This window comes from Protopterus annectens, chromosome 8.part1, assembly GCF_019279795.1.
Source record: "Protopterus annectens isolate FY-2018-M chromosome 8.part1, PAN1.0, whole genome shotgun sequence".
NCBI classification, from domain to species: Eukaryota; Metazoa; Chordata; order Ceratodontiformes; family Protopteridae; genus Protopterus; species Protopterus annectens.
The window spans coordinates 385,130,197-385,154,673 of NC_056742.1; the positions used below are offsets into that span (position 1 = coordinate 385,130,197).

The following is a 24,477-nucleotide window of genomic DNA, read 5'->3' on the forward strand; positions in this document are numbered from 1 at the left end:
TGCCGAGCCTTCCCCTTGGTGCCTCGGAGGTGGGGACTCTGGACCCAGTCATGGCCTTAGAAGGTGGTTGGTCCTCCAATTCAGGAGGTCCTGCCTTTGAGGCTATGCGGAGCACACTGGCTAGGTCAGCTATTTCTCTTGGATCGGTCCTTCCATCCCCTACGACACCGGCGAGAGGTTCTGACATCCACCTTTCCTTGGACAGCAGGGCGCAAGGGCCTAAGGACACCCCCATGAGTGGTCCCCTTCTTTCTGAGGGGCCCTCAGTCTGTGCCTGAGGAACCCCCCTGGAAAGAAAGCTTACAAGAGGAAGCACATAGACTCCCAGGACGAGTCCCTCACTTCCGATACTGACCTTGAGGTGTCTGAGGGGTCCCCGAAGTCTTCCTCTGAGGATGTTTCATTCTCCGATATCCTTGAGATCTTGAAACAGAGGAGACTGGCCTTCCAAAACCCCACTCCAAGGAGGAGTCAGTATTCCTTAAGGCCTTTGGCGCCCAGCCCTCCGCCTCCTGGGTGTCTCCACCCTTCGAGCTCCTAGACCTCATCTGTCGAAGGGTGTGGGAGACTCCTGTCTCTGTGGAGCCGGTTCCTCGACACCCCAACAAATTTTTGTCTGCTCCCCAAGGGAAAGAATTTTTGACAAAGGGAGTCCCGGTAGATACTATGGTGGTGGCGGCTGCCACACCGAAGGAAGTTGCTGAGTCTTCCTCTTCGGTCCATCCTCCTAACAAGGAGTCTAGGACGATGGATCGGTACGGGAAGCGTACACTGTCTTCAGCGACCTTTACCTTGCGGTCGCTGAATTTTGTCTCATTTCACGTGGCTCCAGAGGGATCTCCTTAAGGAGTTAGGAGATACTAACTGGTAACGTACCTGAGGCGGTGACTCAAACGGTGAACGCTCGGCTCTCTACCCTCAACTCCATTGTTAACTCATCCATGCAACTGATTTCGTACGTGGCCGAGGGAGCTAGAAGGGTGGCTAGTTCAGGGGTGGCCCTCAGGAGGCAAGCCTGGCTACGCCCGTCTCATTTTGCGGAGGCCTTTTAAGTCTTCCTTTACTGATGCCCCCTTCGATGGTTCCTCCTTGTTCGGGACCAAAGTCAGACACGCTCACCAGGTGCGAGCAAGAGGGAAAGACCTAGTCTGCCATGGGGGTCCGTTTTTCCCTCCTGTCAAGGCCTTATCCCAAGGCTCAGCAAGGGGGAAAGATGTGGTTCAAAAAATTGCAAAGGTCCTTTCCTACCGACAGGGTGAGGACCCCCCCCCCCCCGAGGCAGGGGAGGGGGGGGTCGTATTCAGGGAGACGTTGCCCCAGAGGCAGAGGGGGCCCCCGCAATTCGTGGGACCGTGATTCCTTCCGCGGTTCCCCATACTCTCATTCCTGACTGTGTGCCCGGCTGTGCTTCTCTGGAGCCAGTCAGGGGTCGAATCTCCCAGTATCCGGAAGCCTGGGTCAACATCATCCAGGACAGATGGGTATTAGGGATCATCGCCGGAGGTTACACCATTCCATTTCACTCCACACCACCTCCCGTCAAAAAGATCCCAGACGTTCCACCCAGTCAAAGGGGTCAGGCAGCAATAGAGGTTTCTCAGCTGCTAGAAAAAGGAATCATCCAACCAGTTCCCCCAGACCAGATCTGATTAGGAACTTGCTCGAGATTCTTTTTGGTGCCGAGTAGAACGGGGGACCCGAGACCCATTTTGGATCTCAGCCGACTCTATCATTATGTACACAAGTCCAAATTCCGGATGGTGTCACTAAAATAAATTCTCCCGTTATTGGGAAAGGAAGTATGGATGTGCTCCATCGACCTGAAGGATGCTTATTACCACATCAAAATGGACAGAGCATCCAGATGTCATCTAAGCTTCTGGCTGGGAACCAGGCACTTCCAGTTTCGAGCCATGCCCTTTGGTCTCACCACAGCCCCCAGGGTGTTCACCAAGTGCATGGCAGTGGTGACGGCTCACTTGAGACATCAAGGATTCCAGGTGTTTCCTTACCTGGACTGGCTCCTATCTGCCCCCACCAAGCATCTACTTCTTCAAAACAGAGATACTGTTATCGATCTTTTTCACCAGTTAGGCATCACAATAAACTGGAAAAAATCTGCCTTGCTAACCCTCACAGTGTGTCTTATTTATAGGAGCAGAGTTGGACACTATTCGGTTGAGAGCGTTCCTACCTATGGAAAGGATCACAGGGTTACGACGACAGGTTCGGATGATGATGCCTCTGGCACACGTGAGGGCAAGACTAGTGCTTCAGTTACTGGGGACAATGGCATCCACTATCATGATGGTCCCGTTAGTGAGGTTGCATATGAGGATCCTACAGTGGCTCCTATTCGCCCAATGGTCCTATCAAAGACTACCACTATCCCACTCCATCTTAATCACAGGCAAATGCAAGCAGGACCTCAGTTGGTGGCTATGCACCAACAATTTAGACGTAGGGAAACCTTTGTTTCACCCAGCCTGGTGGCCACAGTGACCATGGACGCCTCCCAGATAGGGTGGGGGGGGGCATTATCTCTGCAGGATGGTGCAAGGCACGTGGCAGGAGCACGAGATAGACTTGCACATATATGTCCTGGAGATGAGGGCAGTGCTCCTAGCGTTGCAGGTGCTTCAAGATGTCCTCCCCTTGGGGACTATTGCGATACACTCGGACAAATATGTCAATAGTGTGGTATCCCAACAAACAAGGAGGAACCAGATCGTACCCACTATGCAGGGAGGCCATGAGAGTGTGGACTTAGGCAACAGCTTCCCAGCAGGCCTTGGTGGCAACGCTCATCCCGGGGAGAACCAGTGTGATTGCAGACTGGCTAAGCAGGGCAATCTTCATGCCCTACAAGTGGTCCCTGAACCACCAGGTGGCGGACAGCATATTCAGCAAATGGGGTCAACCTTGCTGCAACCTTTTTGCCAGCCCTCTCAATGCGAAATGCAGCGACTACTCGCTGATACACCCACTGGGGGGATCTCCAAGGGATGCTCTGGCGCACAGTTGGTCCTCGGGTCTGCTCTATACTTTCCCTCCGTTCCCCCTTATCTCGAGGGTGATCCAGAAAGCGCTATCCTTGGGAAGCAGATTGATTCTGATCGCACCACACTGGCCTCGACAAGTATGGTTCCCGTTCCTTCAACCTTACATTGTGGATGCTCCTTGGACTCTGGACCTTCATCCGGACTTATTGACACATGTTGGGACAACTCCACTCTTCCCTGGAGACACTCCGGCTGACCGCCTGGCTACTCCAATTCCATCCGTAGTCAGGTGTCACGATTTTTCTCCTGATGTAGTCCATATTCTTTTGTCCTCTCATAAGCCGTCCACTAGGAAGATCTACTCTAGCAAGTGGAAAAGGTTTTCAGTATGGGCCCAGTCAATAGGTATTGACCCCTTCATGGCTCCCATTGACTCTCTTGGACTTTTTGTCTCATTTGTTCTACCAAGGGTATGCCTCAGCCACCATCAAAGTTCAGCTAGCGGCTATTTCCAATTATCATGCGGCTTATGATCCTAGCTTAATTGGCACACAGGCTGTGTAGAGCTTTCATGAAAGGTACTCTTCTCCTTAGTCCCCCTGTATCTCAACCTGTTATGCCCTGGGACCTCAATTTTGTTCTGCAGGCTCTCACTCTCCCACCTTTTGAGCCCGCGGCTTTCTGCGATTTAAAATTCCTTACATTGAAATCTGCCTTTCTGATAGCTATTACATCGGCTAGAAGACTATCAGCCAGAAGAGTATTAGAACTCCAGGCCCTAACAGTCAAGCCCCCATATTTGATAGTACATAAGGATAGAGTCTCTTTCAGACCGAACCCGTCCTTTCTTCCCAAGGTGGCTTCCTTATCTAATATTAATCAGTCCATTGAGCTGCCGGTTTTCTTCCTCAACTTCTCTAAGGCAGAGTACCAGTTTCACCTCTTGGATGTTCATAGACAACTACGCTTTTATCTACACAGGACTACAGAATGGCGGAAGTCAGACCAGCTCTTCGTTTCGTTCTTGGAAAATCGCTTGGGGTTTGCAGTCTCCAAAGTCACCATTGCTAGGTGGATAGCTGGTTGCATCTCCTGTATTTACCAGGCAGGGGGAAAGAGCCTGCCTTTTCCAGAGCGAGCACTCTCTACCAGAGCAGTTTCCACTTCCATGGCCTTAAAGGCTAGGTTATCCAAGGATGATATATGTGCGGCTGCAACATGGGCTTTTCATACATTTGTTTCCCATTACAAATTGGATGTGGTGTCCAGGGGCAGGTTCTTTTGGCGCCACAGCACTCAGGAGTATTTTCCATTGAGCCACCCTGGATGTAGGTGCTAGGGATGCTGTCCCACAAGTGAAGAATGTAGGCGAGATAGGACTACATAACATCAATTGGTTATGTACTCACCATAACGCTAGATGTATGTAGTCCATCTCGCCTCACATTCTTCATTACCCACCCACCGTCCCCCACGCCTGTAGGATTTGGAGGATCCCGTGGGTATACCTGATGTCACTAGTCCCTTTGGACAATTTGTTGGACCTCGTTGTCATGAGTATGTGTGTGTGTTTGGGCGATAGATATGATTTTTCTGTTGGCAGCAAACTAGATCTGGGGATGTGGAGCAGTGTATTGTGGGATACCATCTTAGCCCAGCCAATCAAAGACTTTCGAGCTAGTAGGCCGAGTCGGAGCCGACATTTGACGCCGAACCCACAAGTGAAGAATGTGAGGCAAGATGGACTACATACATCTAGCGTTATGGTGAGTACATAACTAATTGTTTTAAATTAAATATAAATATCTGTAATCATTGCAGAAGTATGTGCACCGACAGGTTTGAGCAGAGTTTACGGTAATTACTGGAATGATTTTGGGGGGTGCTGTGTGTGTGTGTGTGTGTGTGTGTGTGTGTGTGTGTGTGTGTGTGTGTGTGTGTGTGGGGTGATCCGTTACACTGTCTAGGGCACTATTTGACCATGATCCGTTTCTGAAGTAAACACTTTCTTCCTCTTGCATACGTCCTTGTCCATGGGTTCATGTGTGATAACATGTTACAGGACTGGAGGAAACTCTGAAGGCAAGAGAGAACCATGGTTATTTTTATTTATTTGACATTGTTTATCGTGATGATCCGACTGGTTGAAAAAGAACCCATTTTCGGTAGAGACCCGGGGAGAAGCGCTCCAAATTAGAGTTTCTAACTTTGGACAACTAACAGTATGTGCATAAGTATGGTATAACAAAGAGTTACAAAAAGTAGAATACATATTTAAAAATACAGTATAAATATAGAGTAAATGGAAAAAGTTAAACCTAATAAGAAAAATACAAATAAAAATAAATAAATATGCAAAGCCAAGAGATTAAACGTAAAGTTGAGACTGAAAAGTAAAAAAAAAATAATAGAATAATGGCACAGTTTGAAAAGTTCATAAGAAGATAGAGAAAAAGGTTGGCCTGGACTGTGTCAGTGGCGCAGCCAAAGAGTTAATGTGTTTCAGTAAGGATTGAAAAGCAAAAAGAGTAGAAGTAGCTTTCTCAGAGGAAGAGAGCTCCAAGCTTTTGCAACATAGGAGTAGCGGCTTCGACCTGTGAACTGGATTAATCACAGCAAGTGAATCGGACAGGACATTCTGGACTCTACCATACTGAGGGTAAGCATTTTTTGTGAATATAACCAGATTTTCTTATTTTTGGAGGGGGGGTGGCTAGTCATGTGTGTTTGCATTTGTTCAAATGTTTTCAAGTTTGGCTAGTTTGTGCATGGGCATTTATTTAAATATTTTGAAATTGGATATTTGTTTACTTCATTCTTCTGCCCTCTTCTGTTTTGGTGGGGTGGGGAGTAGCTAGCTGGGCTGTGGATTAAAGTAAGTTGCCCTTTCCTTTGCTCAGTTTAAATTCTGCCAGGAACACTGGCATGTTGAGTATTTGTATTAGTAAATTGGAATATTTTAATCCTTTTTTTTTGGAGGGGGGTGTTGACCTGCTGTGGTATGGATGAATGTAATTTGTCATTTTCACTTGGTTTACATTCCACCCTTAAGATGCATTTTTGTGAATAAATCTGAATATTTATACTATTTTTGAGGGGAGAGTTGACAGTATCTTTGTCCTTTTCATATTTTAAAAGGTGGCTAGTTTGTGTGAAATTGAATTTTTTTGGGTGGGAGGTGGCTAGCTGTGCTATAGGGACTTAATCCTCTTCATTTGCTCAGCTTAAAGTCTTTCATTAAGGGCTGGCTAGTGTGCATTTCTGCAAAATAAATTGGAATATTTGTACTTTTTTTTTTCCTTGGGAGTGGGGTGGCTAGCTGTGTTGATGAAATTAACTGGTGGCCAGTTTAAAGTCTATCATTATTGGCTAGTGTGCATTTGTGTGAAAATAAGTTGGAATATTGTATGAAACACTTTTGATGCTTTCCCCCATTATACAGTATGTTGTATTTACCCAATATGTTTGGTATGCAAGTTAATTTTATATTCCCTTAGTTTATAGTTGCTTTCACATGACTAGTGTGAATTTCAATGAAATGCGCTGCAGTCTTTACACTTTTTGTGTGCTGTATTTGTAAAACTAATGTTGTAAAATTGATATTTCATGTATTTGCATATAGTAACTATAATAAATTGATTACCTCTGTGTCAAGAAACATAAAAAATATTTTAGAATATGATAATATAAGAAAGGTACCTACAAGAGAAATCAGTAATAAGAAAGGAACGTTTGCGTGTAAAGATTGCAGACAATGTCGTTACGCTAGTAACACCTCTTTTGTGACATTAAAACATTTAAATAAAACATTTTGGGCACAGAAGTATTTCAACTGTCATAGTGATTATGTGGTATACATTGCAACTTGCGTAACATGTGACAGTTATTATATAGGTAAAACTAAGAGTGTTAAAACGTAGGATTTATGAGCACACTTTAGCTATCAAAAATAAAGATAGAAATAATTCTCTAGCAAGACATTCCCAGGTATGTTCAGATTTCAAAAAGTTTGAATTTTTTGTCCTAGATTTTGTTGAGAAGGGCTTATTGTTAGGAGACATAAATAATAAGTTAGAACAAAAAGAGACATTATGGCAGTTGTATTTAGGAGCGGATGAACCACCAGGTTTGAATGAAGCAATAAATATAAAATGTTTCTTGACACAGAGGTAATCAATTTATTATAGTTATTATATGCAAATACATGAAATATCAATTTTACAACATTAAAGTTCATTATTATAGATCATCATGTCGGTAGAGGATATATGTCAGATGTTATAGGTATGGATGGAAAACAAGTAAATAGATAATGATTTGTACCTACATGTATTTGTACATAAAGACACCTACATGTACATGTATCAACAAATTTTCAAGATTCTGTCTTGGTTAAGATGGAATAAGGACACTTATGATTCATTTCAAAAATTTCCGTATGAGAAAGTATAGAATATAATAATGGATTCATACTTGTGATGAAGGTCATAATTGTCATGTATTAGTTAATTTTTTATTTTTTCAAAAAAAAGTAGCTGAATACAAATATAGATATGCATGTCATTACACATATATATATATTTTTATTAAATTTATTTTCATTACATGTTTTATATATATATATATATATATTTTATTACAATTTTTTTGCAGAGAGGTTTGAAAATTAGTAATCAATTCATATACATATATACAGAAGTTTTTTAATAATTTTCACCATCAAGATATATTTTATAAATGAACACATAGACAAAGATGAAATATCGCTTTATAAAATAATGTGTGTTTTAACTAAGTGTATATATATATGTATGTATGTTTGCCAAATGTGAAATTGAGAGTTTGAACGCTATTTATTAGAAAGCAAATGACAAATTATTTTTTTAAAAAAAGTATAAATATACATTATTTCCTGTCATTTGGTATAAAAACGGGAGTATGGGAGATCTCCCGTTTTTTCTGAAGAAGTTCACGTTTGGAATAAAAAATGAAAGAAAGCGCTAAAAATATCCATCTGACTGTGTGGTTTCCTTCAAGTTTGTTGGTTGCTGATCATCTTCTTGCTGTTCAAAAGTTCATTCGGTTTGGTCCGACGCTGTTTTTAGTTAATTCTGTCTCTTCTGCCTTGAGCCCTCTGGTGGCCACTATGTCTCAGGCCTTACATCAGACTGACATTTGTTGGCTCAGAAGCTGCTGAACAGGCTGCAACTTCTGCAAACTCAAGTTCTTGTGGCGGAAGTTGAGGTTGGCATCCCTTTGGTTATTGTGAGGAAAAATGCATCTGGGAACCAGGTTGAGATCACAGCCGCCTCCCACAGCCTGAGGCCTTAGTGTCCCCTAAGGCCTTTGCACCCAAACCAGACATTCAGGTTTGTCCCAGCCCTTGCTGTTCAAGTCCATTGTCTTATCGTCCTTGGTGTCTTCACAGGACTTGGTGACAACTGGCCCAGAACTTCATGAATTTCTTGAGGACCAGGCAGCCCGCTGTGCAAAAGGATCCTGTGCTAGAAACTTCCCCTGGGAAAAGGAAAGGGAAATTTCCCTTCAGTGAGTCTGATTCCCCAGAATCAGAGGATGAAGAAGAATTAGCTTTTGTGGAATACCTTCCCCTCAGACTTGGAAAAGATGACTGATTAAAATAACACCCTGTCCTCAACTTTGTCCCCGGGGATCTAACCTTTGGAGAGTCACTTCATAGAATGAAGGAATCCTTCAACTGAGCATCTAGGGAATTCTCCAGTGCTCATACTTGCTACAGAGAGCTTCTCAGTTTATCTTAGATTTGTTTGAAGATGCATCTTTGAAGCCTGACTCCCCTTCCTCTGCTCCTAGGAAGGCTGACTGCTTCTACAGACTTGTGTCCCACAAGCATCTCTATAAAACTCAGTGGCAGACCCAGCAGTTGGATGTACAGACTCTGCCAAGGGGGACTGGTGGGCATGCATCCCAAGTATATGTTACTAAACAATAGGAAAAGCAGATTGCTTGACAATTTTGATAAGAAAAATTTCAGTCATCGTGACAATGAGGGCTCTTAACTGCCAGCTCTGCATGCTCAAGAACAAATTAAAACCAAGGCAGAAGGTATCCAGAACATCTCCGGGTTTCCAGACATGCTCTCAAATGTGGATACAATGCTCTAGATGCATCATGCAGGGTGGCTGCCATGGGGTCAAGTCACTCTCAGACATGCCTGGCTTGGCACCCTCTCAGATCAGGTTAATACTGAAATACTGGATACTTCCTTAGACATGGAGTTCTTTTGGACCCCCAGCAGAAAGCGTTTGAAAAAAATGGCGAGAAAGGGAAATTGATGAAATCTGTAGAAGTATTTTCAGTCTCCCCTCTCGGATACAGTAGAAACTATCCCAACAAGTATTGGCCCTTTCTGCCTAAACTTGAAAAAGCAAAACAACATGGGGGAAATTCCAGACAGCAAAGAAATTGACAAACTAAACAAAGTTCAGACCCCTGAGATTCAAGGGCTCAACATCAATAGTCCCTGGAAACTATATGGTCCCTTTGGTGCCAGGCCTTAAACCGGATATTCTCTAGAGGGGGGATAATGTTCGCAACAACTCGGGCATACACTTCCAGTTGCCAGAAACTATGCCGACCCTTGCAGATAGCTCTGACATAGCCTGGGGGAGCCAATCTAGGACAACATAGTCCAAGGTATACGAGGCAGGCAGCAAGCAAAACCCATCAATTTAAAAAGTGTCTGTCATTCATGCAAAGAAAGCTTTCAAAGATGAACTGCCCCCAGTATCCTTCAAATCTGGACTGAGGAGGACACATTCATACCCCCTAGCTGTGAAAATCTGGCTGCTTCCCCAGCAACCGATGGTTAATGCTCATAGCCTTAGTCCCCCTCCCCCGGTCCAGAAATTCTCCTGGCAGACTCTCGAAGCAGAACTCGACCGGACCCCAGTGAATAGATGCTGAAAAGGACAGTCTTTCTGGATCACTGGGGGAGTAAAACTGTTTTTTGTTTTGCCTGAAAACAGGCAGCTAAACAAATTCTGCTTAAGAATAAGAATCCAGCAGAAAGGATTGCAGAGAGCAGATGCTTCCTTCAAATAGATACTTTTTTTTTTCTCTGCGCCTTCACCAGTACTCCTCATCCCTGATGTATTGCAAAAGATAGAGTCAAACAAGCTAAAAATGATCACTGCTCCTTTCTGGCCCAGGCAACACTGGTTCTCCCTTTTTCTTACTGGGGGGGGGCATAACATTTCCACTGGACCTGCTAACCCAGGACCTGTCATCCACCCTAATCTGAAGACCCTTAAGCTAACAGCTTGGGAGATGGCATACTGACTCCATCCACTGTCTGACTCCCAGGATGTCCTCTTGATTACAAAAGATGCTAAAAAACTAAGTACTTGAAAGTCAAGTATTGCAGAGTAGAAAACGTTTTCTATCTGGTGTCAATCCAATGGCATTCTCTCTACTTAGGCAACTTTACAGCAGCTACTGGAATACCTCTTCCATCTCTTCAAGGACTACCTTACCCCAGAATCAAGGTCCATGCTTCTGCCATCTCAGCCTTACCTCCCTGTGCCATCCAGTTTATTCTGACCCCCCACATGAAACCATCCCTAAAGGAGGCTAGTAAATTTCAGACCACCCAGACAGCAGCTTTTCCTGTCCTGGGACCAGAATTTGTTACTTGAAAAAAATTATTCTGTCATCCTTTGAGCTGGTGGCCTCAGACCCTGTTAAGCTACTGGCATGGAAAACCGCACTGCTGCACTGTCTTAGCACTCACTTCTGACTTCTGTCAGTTGTATTTCAGAACTTCAAGCCCTGATAGGTTCATAGGTAAGTACTTGGACTCGAACTTGGTCGACTTTTTCAAAACAGTCACTAAGGCCATTGATGAGGGTAGGGCAGTTCACACAGCCTACCTTGACCTAGCAAAAACGTTCGACACAATACCCCACTCGGGCATCATAGAAAAGCTCACCAGCTTAGATGTAAACCCATATGTCACAAGATGGGTTGCAAACTGGCTCAAGGACAGAACACACAGGGCTAGAGTTGCTGGTGCCATGTCAGACTCTAAGCCGGTCACGAGCGGTGTCCCACAGGGCTCAGTCCTGGGCCCCCTCTTGTTCGGCATTTATTTTTCTGAAGTGCAGGCAAACATAGGGGGATTGTGGCTGACAAAATTTGCAGATGACTGCAAACTGGGCACCATAATTGACACTCCATCAGACACAGACATCCTCCAGAGAGGTCTCATAGAAATGGATAACTGGTGCCAGAGCCATGGCCTTAAGCTAAATGCCAAAAAATGTATAGTCATACCCTTTGGGAAAAACAAGGTAACCCCTAATTACCACATAGGTGGTAATCCATTAAACATGGAAGAAGTAATCAGGGACCTGGGGACCCAAGTTGACAGTAACCTCTCTTTTGACACTCACATTGCCAAAGTGGTTAGGAAGACCTTCTACATTGCCCACCTGATCATGAAGGGATTCACATCCAGATCAGGAGAGGTCATTGTACCCCTGTACTCTTCACTTATCAGAACAATGATTGAGTACAACGCCCCATTCGGAATGTACCTTACCCGACACCTGCAGCAGTTGGAAAGACACCAAATGTTCCTCACCAAAAGGATAAAGGGGCTCAAACATATGTCATACGATGCCCGACTGAAGAAACTCCAGCTCTATTCAGTCGCATACCGTCTGCTCAGAGGTGATCTGTGCCTGACATACAAGGCCATGTCCAATGGACATGCTCCACCTCAAAAAATCCAAATCCACCAGAGCAAGAGACTTAAACCTCAACACAGATATAAATAGGATGTGCTGGAGGGACAGATTCATCACCCAGAGACTCCCTACACTATGGAACAGAATCCCAGTCCATGTGAGGCAGAGCCCCTCACTGACTCTGTTCAAGAGAAATCTTGACGAGTGGATGGGAGATCGTAGGTTTACCCCGGGAATCATCTCTGTGTCACTGCTGGACAGAGGCACAGCAAACTAATGGGTATAGTATTCTCATCCTAAGGGGTGGTGAAAGCCACACACACTCTGACTAGGCTTATAAAAGCCACACACACTCTGACTAGGCTTATAAATGCCCTAGGGCAGATAGCCTAGTATGAACCTATGAACCTATGAACTAGGCTAGCTGTCCTTCAGGATCATAGTAAGTCTGGCCAGTTTTCCTTCATGAGAATCAAACTCATCTGTGAGGTAAACACCTTGACCATTATGCCAGCCCCAACTGCTAGGCTGTCAGTCTGCAGACTGTTAACAAGCTTGGTCAGTAACCAGAGGTCAGAATCAAACTGTTCGTATTTTTGAGGTTAAAACCTTAACCATTATGTCAACCCTCCCCACGTACAAAACTCCACTGAAATTCCCTGACCAGGAATTGAGCCCCAACTGTGACAGTAAGATGACCAAAATCCTAACCACTAGATCAAGGATGTGCTCAGAGCCATTCTTAAAAGCACAGGAGCAGGGTCACCTTGAAAACCAGTCAGTGCTTTATGCCAAAGGTAGTCTCAAAACTAGTAACCAAAAAATCGATGTCCACCACAAAAACAAAAATAACTCAACGCTGCTCCGACACAATAAAGGCTGTCCAATTACCAAAATTACGAACTGTCTGTATTATTCCAAATACGACCACGGAATGGTGAAAATAAAATAAATATTTATTTTTACACTTGAATAAAAGTCAAATACTGCAAACAATAAATAAAGTAACGGACTTGACGTAGTCTCAGAACTATTGAATTAAGCTGTATAATGCTGTGTTCTTCCCAAACTTCCAAAACACTAGAGACCAAATATTTTACCTTCTCAGGACAGACTTCCCAAACAGGTCTACCCAACTGTTGGTAGTCTTTGCAGAAGAAAAAATGCAAAAACTCTCAGCATGGTGAATAGCTTCCTGGCAGGGTTAGAGCAGACTCCACTATATGTAAAGCTGCCACCACCATTGTCTTTTTTGAAAAGAATGCTCACACTGGCCGTTGTAGAAAAAGCAACCTAATCTATTCACACTTTCACCAGCCACTACCATGTTGGGGCCATCTCTAAGATGAGAGATGGGTACACCTCTAACATCATGTAGAGCCTGCTGCCCCCCCAGATTAGACCTCAGTCTAATCATACAACTGGAAGCTTTGCGTGTCTTCCCGAGACTTAATACTGAGAACACTGACTGTGATGTACATTGTACATTTGTGTTTATAACGTACTGTTTGAGTAGGTCAGTGTTGTACTGCACTTTTGCACCCCCCCCCCACCTCAGGTTGGGGTAGGTCTGCTCATCCCATTCCATCATCCCTTCCCCCATCTCAGGGACCCTGCCTCATAGGAGGGGATGGTTGAGCAGGTTGTGTTCCATTTTAGGACCATCAGACTCCTTAGGCAAGAAGGACCTGCAGATGGCGCCAGCTGACACTCCATATATGCATGTTACCTGAAGTTTTGACATCAGTAGATGTCCGCCAGCTGGGAGGTGGTATTCAGACTGGCCGCAGGCTTCTGCAGGGCAGGAAGTCAGTTAGTACTGCAACATTGATCTATTAGAAAGTCTGCAGTTACGGTAAGTTATACACACAGCTGTACTTCATCCTGCACTAGAAGCATCAACTTTCTTTATACCATACAGGGTGAAGTAGCTGTACTTCACCCTGTATGGTATAAAGAAAGTTGATGCTTCTGGTGCAGATTCAGAGTACAACAAACAAGGTTTGTGTAGTATTTACTTAAGCCTGGTTATGTGCACTTACTAATTGTAGGACTAATAAGGTAGTATATCGGCTACTCCGAGGTGATCTCTGCCTAACATATAAAGCTATTTCAAACCCAGAGCTGTTGGGCATGCTATACCAAAATAAATCCCAATCCCTCCGAGCTACACGCTCTAGGGACCTAAACCTTGTCACCACAATAAACAGGACATGCTGGAGGGATAGATTCCTATCCCAGAGACTTCCCATACTCTGGAACAGGCTACCCTTCTATGTCAAGCAACGTTCTTCATTAGCACACTTCAAGAAAAATCTTGATGGGGCGTGGCCAAGGATGAACACAGGATAGCAGCAGATTTCTTCAGCTCCACCAATTTCATTACATTGACAGGAATTAATTACTTAAAAATTTAATTCTTGAAGTAATTTTCTTTCTAAATATGTTTGTTTTATATAGTTCTTGAACTATATCTAAAAAAGAAAGGAAATCTTAATAATATTCCTGTCAGAAATTACTTTGGAAATTTTCCTGTCAGTTTATCAGTCTGAAATGAGTTCCAGTAAGACAAATTCTCAAGACTCCAGCATCAAGAAAGAACTTCAGTCTCTGATAATTATAGTCCAGCAACTTACTGCTAAGATGGATAAAATGGATACTAAAATAGACACTTTCATAGAAAAAACTACAAAACAAATAGACTTGTTACATATGGACCTGCAACAACAGAAGATCCAGATGACAGGCATAGAAGAAGCTGTGAATGACATGGAAAATAAAATACAAGAACAGGAAATCAACATTGAGTTTCTGCTGAAACAAAATACACATTTACAAACAAAGCTGGATGACCTGGAAAATAGATCTAGGCGCAATAACATTAGGATTTTTGGACTGCCAGAAAATATTGAAGGTAACAATATTACTTCCTTTTTAACAACAGCGCTCCCTCAAACTTTAGATTTACCAGAAGCATTCTCTTTTGGTATCGAAAGAGCACATAGATCTATACCTAATACTAACTCTAACAAAAGCTACCCTAGATCAGTTATAGTTAGATTTCTAGCATCTTTTGATAAAGAGATGGTTCTTAAATCTGCTTGGGCTAAAGCTCCTGTTAAGTTTAATGAGACAACTGTGCGTTTTGACAATGACTATTCTTCCATGGTAATTGCTAAAAGAAAAGTTTTTCTGCCACTAATAAGGGAGCTTAAAAAGCACAGTTTAAAACATACCTTCTGTTTCCTGCCAAGCTTAAAATCTTCCTTCCTGATGGTCCTAAGGTCTTGATGATTTAGACTCTGCTTTACTGTTTGTCAAAGAAAAAGGATTTTGGATAAAATAGAAGAAATGGAATGGGCTAGTTCTTCATTAAAGAGATTGGCAACTGAAGCTTCCTGGAAGACTTCAGAGAAGAAGAGACTAAAAACAAATGATTTGTTATATGTTTTTTTTCTCTCATCATTTTAGTTCATTATTAATCTTTTTGAATATAGTTCCTGCATTTCCAGAAAGCCACAAATATTTTGGAAAAGATTTAATCAAAGTTATTCTCTATGTGCAAAGAAATGTTTTGTTTCATAACCAGTCAAAATGCCTGAGGATTTAATGGCAGGCTGTGACTCGATTTGTTTTTCTTTCTGAAAAAAGTAAGGTTAGTAATTTGATACATTTTTTTATCTTTACCTTTTTTTTTCCTTCTTTTATTATTTTCTTTGTTTAAACAAAGAAATTCAATTTAGATTATGTAGTGGGTAAAGGGTGGGGGGGAGGGCAGGGAGAGAACAGTAATGAAAATATCATTAATAGAATAATAACATATTTATTTCTTGTAAAAGTTTATAAGTTCTTCAAATGCTATTTCTAATTATACTTTCTTGATTATACTGCTTATGCTTGTTTGTAAATAATCTGTCATGCTTTAACTAATAATAATCAGAACTAAATAAGAGTAAATAATATGTTTTATTTTTAACTCTATTAATATAAACAGTAAGTAACATTCCATTGTATATACTTCTTACAGCTTTCTCTTACATTTTTTTATTTCTGCCTCACTCCCTTTTATTTTCTACTCTTTCTTTTCTTAATATATAGAAATGCTTTTGACTGTGTGGGCACAGTGAATAATAGGATTTGTATGAAAATTGAGTTGGAAGAAGAATGCTGAGTTTTATTGCTTGTTGGTAATTTTGAGTTTAATTTCACTTGCATAGAGGCTGTGATGATCTGTGGAATACATTGTGGAGGTTCTGTCATGTTTAGATGCATTTACACTGCTAAATGAATGTTTGTCACTAGTTTTTAATAAGTTTCCCGCCAAAATGTTGAGACAATCTGGGATGTGGGCTGTCTTATGCACAATGTCCTTGAGTTACCTCAGAATCTTCAAATCACAGAATTCTCACAGAGAAACTGAAAGCAGTTAGTATAAACATTGACAAGGTTATCACACTGACACACCACAGATTCAGGAAAAATACTCTGTTCATAAAATATGTCAGTTATAATGAGTTTAAATGATGTAGTTTCTTGTAGTAAGTAAATGTCTTATTTTAGAAGGCATAAAAAATGAAACCTTTATTTAAATGTTTTTGAAAATCTACTTAACAGCAGCATAATAATCTGTTAAAAATTTGTGTTCCAAACATATACTTTACTATAACTCATTTAATTCATCTGATTGACAAACATAAATAATCTTATAACTCTATTCTGGAAGAAATGTCATGTGATATATTTTAAAGCAGTAGGTTAGCATGATTGTAAAATCTGGTTACCAATATGTGTTTGCTGTGCATTATTTTGTATAAAGCAGACAGATTTATTCTAGGGACAGCAAGTAGGATAGTGCTCTACAAAGACACAACTCAGTGAGATCAGATATATATATGTGTGTGTGTGTGTGTGTTGGCTTTTTTTTCTGAGAATCTGCATAACTAATATGATTTATAATAATTTCTATGAATACAATATTTTACTCTATTGACAAAATGAATGTTTGCCACAAGTTTTAATAAGTTTCCCGCCAAAATGTTAAGGGAGACAATCTGGGATGTGGGCTGTCTCATGCATAGTGTCCATGAGTTTCCTCAGAAGCTTCACTCACAGAATTTTCACAGAGAAACTGAAAGCAGTTAGTATAAACATTGACAAGGTTATCACACTGACACACCACAGATTCAGGAAAAATACTCTATTCATAAAATGTCAGTTATGATGAGTTTAGATGATGTAGTTTCTTGTAGCAAGTAAATATCTTATTTTAGAAGGCATAGAAAATGAAACATTTATTTAAATGTTTTTGAAAATCTACTTAACAGTAGCATAATAATCTGTGTTAAAAACTTGTGTCCCAAACATATACTTTACTATAACTCATTTAATTCATCTGATTGACAAGCATAAATAATCTTATAACTCTATTCTGGAAGAAATGTCATGTGATATATTTTAAAGCAGTAGGTTAGCATGATTGTAAAATCTAGTTACTAATATGTGTTTGCTGTGCATTATTTTGTATAAAGCAGACAGATTTATTCTAGGGACAGTAAGTAGGATTGTGCTCTACAAAGACACAACTCAGTGAGATCAGATATATATATATATATATATATATATATATATATATATATATATATATATATATATATGTGTGTGTGTGTGTGTATGTATATATGTGTATATGGGTGTGGGTGTGGGTGTGTGTGGGTGTGGGTGTGTGTATATGTGTGTGTGTATATGTATGTGTGTGTGTCTGTGTTTGTGTGTGATGGCTTTTTTTTTTTAAGGTAATAACGCAGGTGTTTCTGAGAATCTGCATAACTATGCAGTATGATTTATAATAATTTTATGAATACAATATTTTACTCTATTGACAATAATGAGTTTAAGTAAATGCTCATATACAAACAATTCAAGATTTTTTTGGAAGCTGTTGATAGAATTCACATGACAGAAAATAGATGCATCTTAATGCATGTAATGTCTGAATCATATTAGCCAAAGTTTTTGATTTAAATGAATGTTAGAACATAATTTTCTCTCCTCTTGATTTCTAACATTAAGATTATTTGAATGCTATTAGAATACAAGTGTTATATATTACATAGATCTACATAATAGTATGAACAGTTTTTTAAAAAAAAAAAGTTTATTTTAGTTTATATGATGCTGTTTTACCAAATGTGTAGTTTTGTCTTGATAGATAATTGAATTGAAAACTGTTAACCTCAGTTAAATATAACTAGTATTAAATTGATAAGGTGGTAGGAGGTACTGCTGCTTAGGGTAGGGGGTTAACTTGAGTAGTAAATACTGCTCTAAGTTGGAGTTTTCAACTCCAGGCGGGATGCAAGGTTTAATCCTTACATTATTTTCACTTGTTCATTGTTATATGTATATAGTTTTGACATCCACAATATATTTTGTACACTCATTGTCACTACAAACAAAATTGAATCCTATACAAAATCCCATAAGAGATTTAATAAATACAGCTATATTTAAAGGTACACCTAAAAGAGGAGATGTAACATTATTTATCTTGTTATTTATTTCGATCATAAGATTCTTGAGTTTTAAAAATGCCAAATGACATCTTTAAAAGGAATTTCTTTAAACATTAATGGATTGAATAATCCGTGTAAAAGGGCAAGCCTGATAAGATACATTAATCTACACAAGGCCAATCTAGTCTTCCTGCAAGAAACCCATCTCTTGAAAAAAGATATTGATAAACTAGCCACTAATAAGTATACAGTATTGGTTAGTTCAGAGCACACTCAGAAAAAGAGGAGTGGCTATTTTATGGAATAAAAGTATGCCCATTCCTAAAACCATTAAGTCTTATCAGGATGACAAAGGAATGTTTTGTATGGTTACAATACAAATTAATGGGAAGACTTACACTTTAATGTATATTGGATACCTGGAATTGGTATTAATACAGTGAAACATCATATTGATAAGATCATATCATTCTCTATAGGGGATATTATTTTAGCTGGTGATTTTAATTGTATACTACATGAAAGTGATACTACCACTATAAAGAAAAGAAGAATTACATCTAATGCAGAACATTTAAATGATTTTGCTAATTCTTATCATTTGAATGATATTAATAATCAGAGTCAAAATCATTACCATACACCTTTTTTTCTAACAGATACAAAACTTATTCAAAAATAGATAGGGTCTTTATTTCTAACCAGATGGTAACAGATTTAATTAATTCCAAAATCATTTCATGTCCTATATCTGATCATAACTCAATTGTTTTTGAATTCATGATAAAAATACTCATAATGTTCAGATCAAAAGGATACCAGCATACTTAACTCAGCTAAAAGACTATAAAGAATATATACTTTCAGAAGTACAACATTTTCTAGACATAAATAATACTCCTGAAGTCTCCATTGTCTATGTTTGGGATGCCTTAAAATCATATCTATATGGACAAAGTATCAGATGGTATAATAACAAAAGGAAATCTTGGGATAAGGAATTGTTAGATATTCAAAGTAAACTAGACTCTTATAAACATAATAATAAAGAAAATATTATGGACAAGAAAGTTATTGAAGAAATAAACTAAATGAGAAATACAAAGAAATTCTAACTCATAAAGTTAAAATAACTTTAGAGAAATACAAGTTTTTGTCTTATTCAATAAGCCCCAAATACTTACATAAACTTAAAAATAAAACAAAAAGATTGAATAAACAAAACCATATCAAAGAAATCTTTTCTCTAAGGAAAAAGAAGAATGTTTCTAGTATACCAGAAATACTGGATGAATTTAGAAATCACTTTCACAAGATTAACCATAACAACATTAACATGGAACCTAAAGATAAAATAAAGGAGTTTATAACCACAAACATGAATAAAAAGCTTAATAAACAACAGATTAAACTATTGGACAAGAGTATTTCATATACAGAAGTTATTACACAAATAAATAAGCTTAAATCAAACAAAGCACCGGGTAATGATGGTATTATACCAGAGATATATAAAATCCTTTCTAAAACTACATATTCATTAATACATAAGGTTTTTATTCTGGCCCAAACTGAGTTAATAACCCCCCCATCTTGGCAATATACATTTATTTCACCAATTTTAAAACCTAATAAAGATCCAACTAGATGTTCTTCATATCGACCCATCTCATTACTTAATGTAGATTATAAAATGTTTATGAATATCTTTGCTGATAGATTGAAGACAATTATCCCCGGCATTATAGACATAGATCAGACGGGCTTCATTGTAAATAGAAATACTTTTGATAATATAAGAAGAACTTTAACATTAATTGATTTTGCAAATAGGAAAAAGAAAGATTTAACACTTATTAGTCTTGATATAGGTTCAGCATTTGATTCAGTAAGTTGGGACTATCTGTTTACCTTACTGAAATGCACAAATTTCTCTGATGCATTTGTAAATTTAATTGAGCATTTATACAAAGGAACGCTGGCTTATATTAAGGTAGGAACATATGTTTCACAAAAATACCCATTCTTAAAGGTACAAAGCAAGGATGTCCACTTTCTCCACTATTATTCACTTTAGTAATGGAGCCTTGGGCTAATTTGATTAGAAACAGTACTGACATAGAGGGTTTTGAAATAGAAGAAAATACAACATCAAAAATTCAACTTTTGCAGATGATGATCTAATTACATCAGCAGGATCTAATTCTTCTATGCAGTCTTTATTTGATAAAATGATGAATTTTAAAAGTATTTCTGGTTTAATATTCAATGAAGAAAAACTAAAATACTACCTATATATACACGAAAAAATACTCTCATTAGTGATTTTACTAAATATGTACCCAACTCAGGTCAGATAACTTATTTAGGTATAATACTATCTAAAGATATTAAATCTATTATATATAATAACTATAATACCTGTTTTCTTAATATACAAAATCTTTTTAATACCTGGAATAATATGTTTTTACTATGGAGGAGAGACTTACAATTATTAAAATGATAATATTCCCCAAGATTTTATACTTAATACAATCAATAATACTTTCACCTACAAACATAACTATCAAGAAACTGAATACACTAATGTTAAATTTCTTATGGGCACCTAATAGACCTAGGATTGCATTAAACAAACATACTAATAGCTGGTCTCAAGCGGGTATTTCTTTTCCAGACTTTAATTTATATATTATCTCTTCTATTATAAAAGTTATTACTTTATTAATAGATCGGTCATATGTCAAAATGCAAAGATTATTGGGAGCTAATTAGTATGCACTTCATGAAAATCTCCTTAACACATAAAAATATGATTATAAATAACTCCATGTTGTGGTTGCTAAAGGAATTTTGTACTTCACCTATTACACCTAAACATATGGTCTGTTACCCATTATATATTATTATTAGTTATCGTAACTTTATATTCATGCACCCTAAGTATAGGGAATGGAATTTTATTGTATTCCTATAATTTATACTCAGGGTATGCTTATGTCATCTACTTCTGAAGGAGCTCATTTAGCTATAGATAATAATCTAAAGTACTGGTATCAGCTGATATCTGATAATAAAGTTAAAAATCTAGATTTCTTAAAACAAGAATTTGATCTGAGAGAAACTTGCTGGTTAGAGGTTCAGATCTTTAGACAACATCTCATTGATAGAATAGATCTAATGTCTATAACAGTTAAAGAATCTATTCCAAAACTGATTGATTACTTGATAATAAATTTACAGCATAAAGTTTCTGATAAAGGTAAACTTTCATATATACATAAAATTATCAGACAAGAAACTTTTTACAATGTAGATTCATACTGGAATTATTTCACCTCTATTAATGGGGACCCACCAACTCAACAAGATAAACAATATATATTGGAATCTGCTTATAGAACTACATCTTCCATTGTCTGGAGACTTTATACATGGAAATTTTTACATAGATCTTTTATACACCTTTGATGATGAATAAAATTAATAATAAAGATAATCTATGTAAGAGATGTAATGTAGAAATTAATGCTGACTGGGCTCATATGTTTTATGACTGTATGAAGTTGAAAGAATACTGGAAGTCAATTAATGAATTGTTGCAGGCTCTTTTTACAGATAATTTCATTATTTCTAAGTCTCTTATATTATTCAACACACCTGTACCTCATTGTGTTAAAAAGATTAAGCTTCCCTTGTTATGGTCTATCCTAGCAGTGGCTAGGAAAATAATAACTAGAAATTGGATTTCAGATACACCTCCTTCGTTCAATGAATTTAAAAATGTTATGAATATAATGTGTCATATGGAAATAAGCACAATTAGAATGAAAACAACTAGAAAAACATCACATTTTATTGTATGGGATAATTTACAAAATTTGTTAAAAAAATTCTAATTTCAATAGCACAGTATTTTAGTTTAATTAATTGATCTGATTGTAGTGGATGTCTTTGTAAATACTTTAGTTGTTTTGTTGAATATTATAATAATACCTATTTTTAATTATTTGTATAAAATTGTTATGATATTTCTCTTATATGTTAAAACAATAAACTTGTTTTGAAAAAAAAAGAAAGAAAAATCTTGATGAGTGGATGGGAAATAGGAAATACACCCCGGGGATCACTTCTGTGTCTCTGCTCATCAGTGGCACAGGAAAATAACTTTCTTGGGTGGCGTAAGCCAGGGAACCTTGTTGGCTAGGCTTACGTGTAGGCCCTTGGGCCGATAGCCTAGTACCTACCTCTGAACTGTATATCCATGGACGTTTTACCCCTGAAGTAGGTGGTCTCCACTCTTCAAGAATATGGTTCTGGCTGAAGGTCCCACAGCAGAAAATAGCTCAGTTTTTCAATACTATTCTGACACTTCCACCACAGCTCAGATTTGAAGGCAGATCTGATGCTCAAAACTACAAGAGACATTTGGTAGTATCAGGTTTAGTAAGCCTGTACAATTTTAATGGTTTATAACCTGGTCAAATGATGCATGTCACGTTAGATTTTAATTGTGTGTAAGTTTCATAGCTTAACTGGTAGCATGCATTTTCTGCTTTTTTTCCACAGATATTTCACAGAGAGGGATGCGACCTGCATATGACCCACAAAATTGGGCTTGTTGAAGCACTTTGTGGATTTAGGTTCACGTTTGCACACCTCGATGGACGCCAAATTGTAGTGTCATATCCTCCTGGAAAGGTTATTGAACCAGGTATGGAGTAACTATCAAGTAGTTAATCATCATCCTTTCAGCATGAAGGTGTAGTCGGAATGCTCCCTCCCAAAGTGGGGAAAAAAATCTTGGGTAGATTGAATTGAACTTTGTATGAAAATACATACCTGTTTTGGGTGCATTCTCCACAGTCTTGTAATAGGTGTTTCACAGGTTAATGAACACTAATGCACTATTGCTCTAAAATCCTTTGTTGCAGTTTTCAATAAAGGATTTAAAGAACTCTTCAAAATACTGTACCTTTTCTTGCATGCTTATTCATGTTTTAGATATTGCACCTTTAATCGCTATAGTTGACCATTATCTTCCCTAGATTCAAGTCTTCGCCATTCAGCTGAAGTCTTGGGTAATGGGATGGAATAAATAGCAGTGGAGTTTAACAGACTGGAGCATCTTCTGCTGGACCATTGCTGCCAGGCAGTGCGAGACTGTGTACTGTACTTTTGTGGTCCATCTTGACTTTTTCTTATAGCTGCTTTGATTTGATTTTCTTCACTGTCTGCAATATTGCCACTGCCCATTGAGTCTGTAAGGGGGATTTGAGGCTACAGCTGTGGTAAGTTGTATACTCTGCTTTTGCTCAGCATGAAGCTGTCTGCCGTCAGGTAGTGAAAGGGGGGCTGTGACAATGCTTCTGTTGTGACAGCCAGACACAGGGTGGCTGCTTCTCTTCAGAACCGAAGTCTTAAACTAAAGCTAAGTACCCTGTTGGAGAAACTTTTTCTTGCTCCTTACCGATGTCAGTAAAAGTTGATAATTGCATTACTTCTAAAAAGCAAATACCTCACAAAGATTTTCATTCTTACTGTATTCCTTGCCTAGGCCCTGACCACGACGTACCTTGCTGTTGGTTTTGTGCTTTATTTAATCGCTCACTATCAGTCGTCTCAGTGAGGTGCTTTCACAGCCCCTGATACCCGCTACTTCTGACTCGCAGGCCTTTACTGAGACCCATTCGGAGTCCGGTATGCTGCGAGATGCTTCAACTGTGGAACCTGCGGATGTCTCTACCTTGGATGGGTCTGGAGCTGTTTTGCAGGCACCGGCTCCTGGGGGTGTATTTAGGCCTACGGACTTGCATATTAAACCAACACCTCCTTCATTTAGGCCAAAATCTCAAACCATACCTAAGAAACGGATGCCCAGGCCACATGCTAAGGCCTCTATGCCTATAATAAACAATGATAAGAATGGCTGAAGATCTTGTAACTCTAATCAGAGGAAACCAACCTCCCCTTTCTAAGAGACCTAGGACTGAAGTTTTGTCTTCTGACCAAGATTCTGATTTTTCTGATTCTTCTGATTTGGATTTGCCCTCATCTACTTATGAGGATTCTGATACAGAGGACTCTATTCCCTCTGCTTCCCCTCCAGAGGATTTTTCTTTCGGTGAGACCTTGCATACTCTAAGGGAGCATTTCCACTGGGAAAGCCCGGATTTTTCTGATTCAAAAAAGAGGCTTAGGGATTTCTTACTCCTGCCACAGCATAGGCCG

General features: G+C 39.1%; 1 protein-coding gene across 1 annotated transcript in view; it reads left to right on the forward strand.

Moving 5' to 3' along the window:
- The window catches only part of DNAJA2 (DnaJ heat shock protein family (Hsp40) member A2), a gene marked incomplete in the record, with an annotated part of 1,055,602 nt that overhangs the window by 737,326 nt on the left and 293,799 nt on the right, over nt 1-24,477 (forward strand). The window contains 1 exon segment of the mRNA XM_044081956.1: nt 22,816-22,960. Within this exon segment, the coding sequence (XP_043937891.1) occupies nt 22,816-22,960 (145 nt within the window).